A 12,237-nucleotide genomic window follows, 5' to 3' on the forward strand; every position below is an offset into this window, starting at 1 on the left:
TCTTCTCCTACACTCCTCTTTCCAAACCAAAGGGTACCTTGCACTAGTGCCCAGGCCTCCCCATAGCCTAACTTACACCCCACTCTGCCAAGCAAGTTCACAGAGAAAACCTCCTCCCCATCTACCAAAACAGAAATGCTCCCACTATAAATGAGTGCGACCACTTCCATCCTTACCTGTGCACTACAGGCACTCAGAGCTTCAGGGGATGGTCACCTTCAGAGGGCGACAGCTTTCCTGTCACCTAATATGTACCCACATCCTGGTCCCTCAGCAAAGAGGGAGGGAAATATTTTGGTCAGGTATATATCAGCTTCCCTTCTCTGCCTTTGAGTGTATATCTGAAACCTAACTTGGAGTCCAGGCATCAAGGGAAACCACACTGCTCTCCTGCCCACTCCTTCCAGCCCACTAGAACTCCTATTCAGGTGTATCTGGATACCACCCACCTCTTCCACAGTCTCTCTTCCTCCCTGCTGTAACTGAATATTGCTTTCCCTAGATATTGCCCAGCATTTTCCTACTTTCCTCTCAAAAGGTCTAATTCTTGCTCAGCTTACTCTGATACTCTCTGACATTGGGTCATTTGCTTTCACCTCATTTTTTCTCATCTACAAAATAAGGTGATTGGACTGAATGACCCTTTAAGGCTCCTCAGATCTTTGATTCCATGAGAACCCAAGACACAGAGAAGAAAGAGATCCTTTTTGGAGAACGGACTGGGAAGAATTTATGGAGAAAACAGCATTTGGAAGATTTGGAGGAAAAGTACAGGGAAGGTCCTAGGGTGTTCTGAAAAGTATTCTGTTACTAAGGAACTATACAAATGGAACTACAGGGCCTCCCTGGTGGTGCAAGGGGATAAGACACAGTACTGTGAAGCTATCCACAGCCACTCCAGCACAGGTTCGATCCCCAGCCAGGGAGCTGACCCACATGGTGCAGCAGACCTCTCCTGACTAGCCCGCTGCTCCCCTCAGCAGTGTATTTCAATCAGTCTGCCTGTTCTGCTCCCCACTCTGTCTCAGGTGAATCTTCTCACCCCCCTCACCTCCCACATCTCTGGTCTGCACCCCAGCTCTTGTATGCATAAATAAATAAATCTTTAAAAAAAATGGGACTTGATAAGTATCATCAGCTGCGACCATTATGAACGTAGTAAAAAAATGAGACTAAACCGTGCACCTCCTCTTCTAAGAAACTCACAGCCCCACTAATATTCTTGCCAAGGCATCAACAGTGAATCTGCTCAAACCTCTAGATCTGAAAGTACCAATTTAGTGAAAATGCAAGAGATAGGCTGGGAATATATTGGGTTGTTGGGAAAGTCATGATGCTTTTTTGCTTCAAAAATATAAAAAAAATACATCATGACTTTTCTGACAACTCAGTACTTTAAAGGCACCTCACAGATGCGATCAGCAAAATCCATAATCTGGGAAATGGCACTACATTGCTACTCAGAGTCTGGTCCATGAGCTAACAGCACCAGCATCGTTAGGGGATGTATAGAAATGCAGCGTCTCGGGCTCCATCTCAAATATGCTCAGTCAGAATATTGAGAAACACTGCTGTGCAGAACAAGTCACTCATTTCCTTCAATAAGTAGTAAAAGGGGGGGAAAGGACAGGGAATCTATAAATCATGTGGTATTATGACCAAATTCAATGTATAGATTGACCAGACAAAACAATTTCTTAAATGCCACTATTGAGGAAATTCAATTACTGTGTATCTATGGATATTAAAGAACAGTTGTTACTTTTTAAGACTGATAATAGTATTGGGATGATTTTTTTAGTCTTATTTAAAGATACATATGGAAGTATTTTAGATGAAATGATAGAATTTTATAGGATGTTATAAAATAGTTCAGTATGGAGGTGGGGAAATGAATTGCGATAATGTTAAAATATGAGCTGCGGGTTGCTATTTGTTGAAGCTGTGATTTGGGGTACATGGATTTATTACTCTACTTTTCTGTATATCTGGAAATACTCATAAGAAGATTTTTAAAAGACTGAGACGGATTCATCACAGTTGAGATGGAGGGGTCATGATAAGGCAGTGGCAGGGGACCCAAGAAAGAAAACTTTGAGTTGAAAGGGTCAGAATGCCCCAGAACCTTTGAGGTTTGAGCTACACCTCCAGTCTGCCCTAGAAGAAAGAGGTCATTCCAGGCAGCAGACACAGCCCCATGGCAGGAGCATGAAACAAAATAATCTGCGTTCTAGACCAAAGAAAATAGACGTAATCCGCGGCACTGTGAATCGAGGTTAGAAAAAGGCAGAATTTCCTAGTTGCTAAAAACTGAAACAGGTCATCAAATAAATTATGGGATCTCCTTCTCTGAGGACCTTCAAAAATAGGCTCGACTGTGCTGAGATGGGGGCGCCTTGCTCAGACGAGAGAAAGGTTCTGATCCACCTCGTTTTTTTCAGGTCGCCTAAGCCAGCGGGCAGGAGGGGAGCGGCAAAGCCCGCAGCCGGGTTAGAATTTTAAAGGTCCCAGAGATGCGAGGGGTGGGGGAGGATGAATAGGAATCCCTAGTGCGTATCATTTGCATATAAACACACCTGGCTTCCTAACCTGGTCTCTGGCTACCTTTGCACAGGCCATTCATCAAACTAATAAACCATTCCTGATCCGAAAGAAACCAGAACTACGGCATTGTCTTCGCAAGGGGAACTAATGCCAAACGTGGCGGACAGGCGCGAGCCCGCGCAGCGGGGCCTGGGAGGAGGCGGGCCAGGGCCGCTCCCGCCCTGGGCTCGGGCTGATTCCGGAACCGCTTCCAACCCGGCCCAAGCTGGGTTGGCCTCCATGCACCTCCACCCACGCCGTGCCCCGGGGCCGCCTCGGAACTTGACAGCGCGCTGCCCTGCACCCCGAGGCCCGCGCACGGTTGCGGCGTGCAGGGTTGCAGGGTTGCGGGCGTGCAGGGTTGCGGCGTGCACAGTTGCGGGCGTGCAGGGTTGCAGGGTGCAGGGTTGAGGGCGTGCACGGTTGCGGGCGTGCGCGCTCGCTGGCGGAGACAAGAGCTCTCTGCTTCAGCCCCTACCCGGCTATAAATACTTGGGTTTCGCTGTAGCGCAGCCTGGGCTTGGAGAGGAGCCTGCTAGCCCAGGCCTAAGTTAGGGACGGCTAAAGTGTGCGCAGGGACCGCCGCCCTCCTTGTGCTCTGCCCGGGATCCTCCCCCAACCCCCGGTTGGAGCGGGGGGAGGGGGCCCCATGACGTCATGGAACTATTGGAGGATATAGCTCAGGAATCCGCCCGGGAGTCGCCTTGAGGCCCGTGTTCCATTTAAACTGACAGTATACCATTCTTGGCACCACTTTCCCAGCCCAGCTTAGCAGCTTTCCACTTTTCCCTAAACCTAAGCGGGCCTGATGTTCTGGAGGAAATCAGTGGGTCATGGCTAGGCCCAGAAACCCAGACAATAGGGGTGCAGGTAAGGACTGACAAGGCCCTCACTGGCCTGGGTGGGGCCAAGACGCAGTTAATAACGCTTGCAGCAAGGTCTCAGGTAGTGGGAGAATGAATTCAAGCCGTAATATGCCTCCCAGCATAAGGCTTAGGGAAACTAAGAATGCAGACATTTCTTGAAATGCTACAGCCTTGCAGAAAGCATTCAAACTCTGGAAATGGATGTTATCCACCCCCACCCATCCCCCACTTTACAGATGACAAAATTAAAGCTTAAATAGTTTAAGGAAACAAGACAGGATCACACATCACACAGCTGGCAAGCGACAAGCCAAGATTTAAGCCCCTACCTTTCTGTCTCCAAATCCAGGTTTGTGCTTTCCTGGACACTGCATTGCCTCTTAATATTCAAATTCCAAGGGTGGGATATCTATGACCAATAATTCCTATGTTCCTACACTTCTATTCTTTTTGCCCTGGTCTGCCTAGGACCCAGTGAGACAGTGGGGAATAGCAACAATCGCAGAAAGCAGAAAAAAGCAGGAACAATCTATCAGAAAGTGAAGACTTTTTGCTTGCCGAAGGCTTGCCAAGTTAATAGTGAATGTTCCTAACTGGTGAAAAGGATGTCACAGGGCACACTTACAACTGCAGTAGAGGGAAAAGGTGGCTTTGAGGAATATGGTGTGCCAAGGAGGTGTGCTAGTGGTATACTTTTTTTTAACAAATCTGGCACAGCAGCAAGATATAATAATACTAATACCCAGAATCAATGTGCTAGGCACTGCTCTAAGTACAAGATAGAGTGGTGGGAGATTTCAATTATTCAAAGAACAGCTGGAAGTTTAATTTTGCTGTAAGTCTAGCATCAGCAAAAGTCCCCTTTTGCCTCATTGACTCTTTTGTCTCCAGGGTAGGATCCGGCATCTGACTGCCTGGATTTGAATCCTAGCTCAGCCAGCTTATAGGGTGGCAAGCTGGGTAGCCTTGAGCAAGCAACTTAACCCCAGTGAGACCAGTTAGTTGTGGGTAGCAGTGAGCCTCCCTCATGGTGTTCACATGATGATGCCAAGTGCAAATGGAGAGAAGGACCAGCTCAGTTTCTGAAGAAGTTCTTGCTAGGTATGAGCTACTAATATTATTTCATTACCTCTGAGAAGGAAGGGGACCAGTAATGAATAATCTGAAGTGATGTGGAATAACTACATCCAAGAGAAAAAGTGACTGTGTTGTCCAGGAGGTGATTAGGATATGAGAAGACAATGCCAGACACAGAATCAAGTAAAGCTCATTTCAGAGGGTTTGGGGAAAAGAGAAGTTTGCTCCAGTGAGATTCTAGCCTAAATCCCTAAATAAGAATATGTGTATAAAGAATGACGGAATGGAAGACATTCCAAAATAAATGTCTAATAAGTCAGTAATCCTACTGAGAAGTGAAAGGAAAAGATTTGGGAAAAAAAAAAAAAAAAAGAATCACCATGGCAGCAACAGGGAGCTCTGAGTTGAACCCATGCTCCCAGGGCACCATCCACACACACACAAAGGGTAGCTGGGGGTGGCATGCAACCAGGGTGAGTGCACAAAGGCAACTCAGACCTGTGTGCCTGACTTCTGACAAACTGAAACCCAAGGAAAATGTTAGATGATGTTTGAAGCAAAAAAAAAAAAGAATGTGGGAAGCAAGGCTCATTAGCATTATTCTAAAAGCGTTTTATCTTTTCCCAAGAGAGTAGCCCTTACAAAAAATAGAATAGACACTAAAGGTGGGTACCAGAGCCCAAGACAGAGAACTAACAGGCCTTTGAAAACACACATATTTGAATTCATATAGATGGACAAACCTCTAGATGCCATTCAGGGGCCACCTTGATAAATCTAGAAAGCAGAGTCGTTTCCATCCAATAAAAGGCGAACAGACAAACATCCCATTTTTAACAAAGTACAAAAGAACACTTTCTGGATACCAGACTGGTATGCTTCATCTGGGTCTTTGACAAGATTCTGGAGTAGATTATTAACCAAGCATTTGTTCTTTACACCCAGATACTAGTAACTTAATGACTTTTCTTATTCCTTTTCTGATAGAGGTCATAATAGTCATGATCTGAACACAATGTCTTATGTTTTAGTGGAAAGAACACAGACTTGAGGTCCGGAGACCTAGATACTTGTCCAGCTGTGTTGTTAATAAATTCAGTGATAAATCCTTGATTTTGCTGGGTCTCGTGTGTGAAAGATGGTCATAGCTTCTTAGGCCCTTCTTATCTCTAAGTTCCATGATTACACATTGTAATGACAGGTGTGCTGGGTGACTTCCAATCCAGAGGACACAGACAGCCCAACAGAATGGCCACACCCTGAGAGCTGTTTAATGCACAATGGTATGTTAAGCTGACCAAGGAGAGGTCGTGGTCCCTGGTTGTGCCCTTTATATAAACGTATTAATGACTTAACCTCCAAAATATGGCAAAAGGTCATAAATTGAAGATGGAAAATAAACTTGATGGACTGGAAAAGTCTTGGGCTATAAGCCAGATGACATTAATTGACATGAGTGCAAAATTCTGTGTCTATGTTATTTAAAATAAGAATACCTATGGAAGTTCAAGATAGGGAAGAGTTGGCTGAGATGTCAATGGTGGAATTGAGGGCCTGCAGGGGTGGCTGAGATGAGCACCCATTCCAACTGAAGTGATTATGTCATCTTCTGGCTGTTAACGAAAGAGCCACATTGATCATATTTAACAGTAAGGAGAATGATAATGGGGACATCTGTTGAGCCCTTTCATGGGCTTCCCACATTATTTCATTTCTGGGGCATGACTGTGTCATAGAATCCCAACTCCAGGAAGTTGCCACCTGCGCCACCAGGTCTTGTCCTTAGTATTGCTTTTGATGCTGAGGGCTTTGCAGAGCAGAAGAGTAACAAACTACAGAACAGGGCACCCAGGATGAAAACCAAATTCTATGGGAGGGGTCTGAGAGAATGACAATGCTCGGTCCAAAGGAGGCACAGCCAAATGGTGTTGTGAAAGAAAGAAAAATAAAGGTGTAGTTAAGGCATAGGCTCTGACTGTCTGCCATCAAAGCTGTGTCCTTCCATTTATAAGTTGTATGACTTTGGCAAGTTACTTAACCACTCTATGTCTCCGTTTCTCCAAATGTAAAGTGGAAGCAGTCATGGTAACTGACTTAAAAGACTATTATGAAGGTAACATGTAACATGATATATGCTTAAAAGCTCACGTGGAACATGGCAATGCTTAATACATATGCATGATGATGTGATGATGATTGTGTCACGTGGTGGGCGTCTAAGGAGAGGGAGAAAGGATCATTCTGTCTGGCTTCAGAAGGGAGAATAAGGCCAATAGGTGCAAACAGAAAGAAAGAGAATTTGGTTCAATATAAGAGACTCTAACTAATGAGAAATTCTCAATGAAGAAATGAGTTCCCAGGTACCAGAGAATCTCACTCTATTCCATTTTGTAGTTAGGGAAATAATTCATGAAGATGATAAAATACCATAAAGTAAGAGTATCAAGGAAACCAGCAGGTAAGCCAATATGAACAACACAGAGCCCTATCTCTATTCTTCTTCTGTGGAGAAATTGCTGAAAGTTTGGATTTGTAGGTCACCTTGAAGATAGTGGACTTTTATTACATGCTTTTGATTTTTCCTGCCTCACAATAAGGAAGATAAAGGGCATGTGCTTTGTAGTCAAATTCCCCACCTCTGAATACCTGCTCTGTTATTTATCAGCTGCGCAATCTTAGATAATTTAGCTCACCTCTGTGGGTACAATTTTTTCCTCTATAAATGAAGCAAACTATCTACAATGCTGAGGATCAGAAATCAGAGCTAATACATTTCTTGCTGTGTTGGTAAGCACTATGCCAAAGTGGGCTGACTTTATAGATATGTGAGAGACAGATTCAAGCCTTCTGGCCTTTTGTACTTGGCGGGGGATGTGGGTGGTGGAGTTTGGATAAAGAAACTCTGCAACATCAGCAAGCACATATGCCAAAATTGCACTTATGATACAGATATGGGAGACAGGCAAATTCTGAAAGCTTTCCAAATCTTAGTCTCGTACTTCTCACAGGAGTGAAAAATAAGAGGGGGTAAAGTGAAACTTGTGTGTTGAGAATCAACTGAGTGTTAGGTTCTGCATTCATTGTCCCAGTAATTCTTCAGGCTGGGTACAATAGGGCAGAATTGATGATAATGAGGTTGGGCTGGACTGGAGAACAGTTTGCAATTGTCTTGGAACTGTTCCTAAAGCCTTTCTAGATCTATAGAGGATCCCTGGAGCCCTGTGCTGTCTTCCACAGAACTGACCAGAACTAGATCTTCCCCATACCACTACAGTGGCTGAAGCATTAGGTCTGAGAAATTTTCCCCAAGATTCAGCTTCTGGCAGAAGCAGGCATCCTTCATGAGAGCCTATACCTCCCAACACACACACACACAACCCATCTTGGGTTAGGATGCACTGAGGACACTAACAGATGACCTCTTTTCTCTGCCCACCAGTGTGACGGGGTTGGGGTAGACCTGAGCAACATCTTCCTTGAAGGCATTGCCATTCTCAACATTCCCAGCATGTATGGTGGTACCAATCTCTGGGGAGAAACCAAGAAGAACCGGACTGTAATCCGGGAAAGCAGGAAGGTCGTCACTGACCCCAAGGAACTCAAATTCTGCGTCCAAGGTAAGCCAGGCATGAGCACAATTGTTCAAGGCCAGTGTCCCAGTGGGAGGGGTATTCATGACTCTGTTAGCAACTATATCAGGACCTGCAACAGGCTGGCCCACCAGCCCGACAAGGGGCCAGAGCTCTGGACACATAACAACTCCCCAACCCTGGTGATGCAAAGCTCACTGTCTGATTGGGAAGAGAAAATTTGTAATAGGGAGAACTCAGTGATAACTAATAGTCAAAGTGTTGGACTCCATGAGGTCAGGAGTCAAATGCTGTTCTTGTCAAGGTTACTGGTGTCCTCCAATAACTAAATCTAATAGTCAGCTGTCAATTTTGATCTCCCTTCATCTCTCAGCAGTGTTTGACCCAACTGATCACTCTCTCTTCCTAGAAACACTGCTTAGTAGGTGTCTGAGATTACATACTTTCCTGGTTTTCTTCCTCCCCCACTGGTTCCTCTTTGTCTTTCCCTGATTTGCATCTTCTCTCTAACCTCTTGACAATGTAGATTCCCCAGGCCAAGTCCTTAATCCTCTTTTCTGTCTACACTCACTTTCTCAATGACCTCATCTACTGGTGAGCCTTTATTTAAATGTCACGTGAGTGCCAATGACTCAGCAGGTCCAAAACTGAGCTCCTGATATCCCTCCCCCAAACCTCTCCACCCACAGACTTCTCCATCTCAATCAATAACTCCAGCCTGCACATTGCTAGAACCAAAACATTTGGCACCATCTTTGACTCCTTTTTTCTCACATCTTACATCCAACCCATGAGAAAATCTGTTAGCTCTACTTTTTAAAAACAACTAGGACCCAACAACCATTTACCATGACATTCTTACCACCTTGCTCCAAGCGACCATCCTTTGTCCCCCTGGATAACTGAAAATCTTCCCAACTAAAATCCCTGCTTCTATGCCCTGCCCCAGACAGTCTATTCTCACCATTGCATCAGAGTACCCCTGGAAAACACGGCAAATTATACTGAGTTTCTGTTCAAAATCCTGCAGTACCTGGCAGTAAAAGCCAAAGAGCTGCACGTGACCTGGAGAGCTGATTTGGCCTCCCAGTTCCTCCAAAACTTCATCTTCTGCTACTCAACCCCTCACTCACTCTGCCTCCACCTCCCTGGTTCCATAACATAGCAGGTCATTCCCATAAGCCAACTATTCTTTTTGCCTGCAGCAACAGGGTAGTATGCCTTAGAAACCATCAGCTGGACCCTCTCCTTTTAACCTACCAGAATACAGAATGCAGCTTTCTGAGGGTTCACTTAAAATTACCTTCACCCAACCCAACCCAGCCATTTTCTCCTAGGACCCAAATGGATCTGGATCAAAGTTCCTGGCAGCTCTAAATCCTCTATATTGGATAAATGAGCTCTGCTGATCTTTAGGGGTTCTTGATGGACTGGTGAGCTGAGAAAGAGAAGCCAGGTGTGACAGCACTGGCAAAGACACCTCAGCAGGAGCCAGGAGAGTAGGTTTAAGTCCAAGTGCTGCCACTTTTTGGCAGCTCAGTTTTCTTTGCTATAAAACCAGCATCTTGTGAAAAAGTTTTGTTAGCTGAATGGATGAGGTTGAACCAAATAATTAGTCCTTAAACCAAGTTTGCTTGTTGAAAATGTAGATTCCTGGGCCCCAGCCCAGATCTACCTAATCAATCTCTGGGATGGTTCCTCAGAATCTAAATTTTTAATGAGCTCTCCAGATGATGACTCTGATGGGCTGCCAGGTTTGAGAACCATTGACTTCGACATATGTCCATGAATCTGTGTCTGTGTTCTTTGATGTTCCAGGCTGTTAGTGCAAAGATTGGATTTGATCCCACCAGTAGAAAGAGACAAACCTTGGTTAGCCATCAATGGGAGTGGCTTCTTGCTTATTTCAGACCCGTCTATTAGCCAATCAGATTACTACATTCCCAAGTGAGGTCATCAAGAAACATTATCTCTACACCTCAGTGCTTTAACAGTGGACTCAGGAATTTTCATATAGCTGTTGCTTTCTTAAGTTTCCTTTATTTTACACAGTAAACTTTTCAATTTGTATAAATTATTAAACCGAATAATGTGTTCCTCCTTCCTCTCTTGGCAGGGGAAGTTGTGGGTGCTAGCAGAAGGTGGAGGAAGCTTGGGAGATTATAGAAAGTTCCTGCAAACTTTCTCACCCTGGTGCTCCTACCCCAACCCCCATATGGCATCCAGCCTCACCAGAACAGAAACAGAGCAGAACCCACCACCCCCTCCCCATTCCTCAGCTGGGGGGCTTGGGAAGGTTCTTGCTGAGGACATGTTCTAGTTAGAAGTCAAGGACAATCTTCATCTTCCCCTTATATTCCTAGCAATGTATTTCCCCTTCTTCAAACCAAAGTAGTGTGTCTGCTGACCGCTCTTGGCCATCACATACAGGAATTCTCTTCCTCAAATCCCCCCTTCTCACCCCATAAAGTGCTTTCAAACTAAAAATGAATTTACTTCCTGTTCTTTAGATGAGGCTATGATCCGGTCAGAGTAGAGGCCAAAGAGAGGGCCCTGGTTTCTGGACATTGCAGAGACATCAACATTGAGCTTTCCTTTTGAAAGACCATACGTTCATTTAAGTTGAAATGTTAGCGAAGGAAAACGAAAATGCAACCTATTTTCATGGAACAGCATTGGTGTGGGAGTCACAAGACCTGATTCCAGTCCAGGTTCTGTCTCTCACTAGTGTATCATGTTGGGCAAGTCTGTTCACCTCCTTAGGCCTCAGTTTTCATTATTTGTAAAATAGGCAAGTGTGATGATTACATAGTTTCTTTAGATCATAGTTTCCTTATGACTTTACAAAATTAAGGCAAGGCCATATTTGATCTAAGTAGATCTCTTCTGGGACAGAATTGGATGACAGATTTCTTCCTTATTTCCATGTGTTTGGCTGACAGATATGGTAGCAGAGGTAGATCTCTACAGGCTTTTCATTTGTTTGGAATCTTTGTTGGCAGTTTCCTTGAGATTGGCGGTGAGGAAAAAGTCAAGAGAGACTGGTGGGAGGGAAGGGGGTTCTCACAAGAAGTGCACGAAGAAATGACTAGAAAAGGTTACTGTTAAATCTCTCTCATCACAAACAAATCTTTCTCCTTGGAAAAGCAAGCCAAGAGAGACGGTCATTGAAGATAAGTATGGAATGAGTTCTATATAAACTTTGACTATCTAGAAAGCAATACGGGGACCAGGAAAAGCATCAAACCTGCATTGAATGACCAAGGTTTTAATGTCTACTTTGTACTTTATAGTATTGTAAATCTTGGGAATTTATCCAACCTTCCTGAGTCTCAACTTCCTCATCTATAAAATGGCCATAAAAATACCTAGCTTGTTAGAAAATGATGGGTATAAAGTACCTGGAACATATTGTAAGCTCAAACTTATGTTTTAATTTCCCCTCCCCTTCAAATACTATATTATACTGCCATATGTCACTTGAATTCCTGATTTTGAAGTTCTTACCATTAGCATTGTCATCTACCGGCACTGTCACTAAAAAGGAATGGATCTCCCTCCAGATTCCAGCCCAGCTTTTGACCTGACATATTAAACTTATACTATCAACTCTACTTGTTGTCTCCTTTCCTAGACCTTTCGGGTTCCAATGATGGAGACTATACATAGGTATTGTTCATCTTCGCATCCCTAGTATAGTTAATCAAAAGAAAATAAAGTTAATGGCTAATGGGGAAGCATGTAATAAGCATTGGTTCTTTTTAGCTTTTGCAATAAGAGTAGTGAAAGATAGTCTTTTGTATTTATCTTTCATTTTGGTTTGCAAATAGCTTTGCATACATTAGCTTAATGTAATCTTAACCAGAAACCCATGAGCAAGGTTCTACCTATTTCATAGCTGGGGAAAACAGAGGCCCAAAAAGGGGCAGGACTTCTTCAATTTATGGCCATCGGGGGCATCAGAACCAAGTCCATAATTCCTAGCCTAGTCCCCAAATATAATGTCCAACTAGGAAATCAGAGTACCTACTGTATGTATGGCACAAGGTAAGCATGCAAAAAACAGGAAGTGTTTAGGACCCAATCCAAGAAAATTTTCCATATGCTTTATTGAAATTCAG

General features: G+C 44.1%; 1 protein-coding gene across 5 annotated transcripts in view; it reads left to right on the forward strand.

The window, feature by feature from the left end:
• The window catches only part of DGKG (diacylglycerol kinase gamma), a gene marked incomplete at both ends in the record, with an annotated part of 149,893 nt that overhangs the window by 109,503 nt on the left and 28,153 nt on the right, over positions 1-12,237 (forward strand). For all 5 annotated transcript variants that reach the window (XM_084231210.1, XM_084231212.1, XM_084231213.1 and 2 more), the window contains one exon: positions 7,966-8,143. In XM_084231210.1, coding sequence (XP_084087336.1) covers positions 7,966-8,143 — 178 coding nt within the window. The remainder of the gene's footprint in view (positions 1-7,965; positions 8,144-12,237) is intronic.

Source organism: Talpa europaea (genome assembly GCF_964194135.1).
Source record: "Talpa europaea genome assembly, chromosome: 4".
In the NCBI taxonomy this organism is placed as follows: Eukaryota; Metazoa; Chordata; class Mammalia; order Eulipotyphla; family Talpidae; genus Talpa; species Talpa europaea.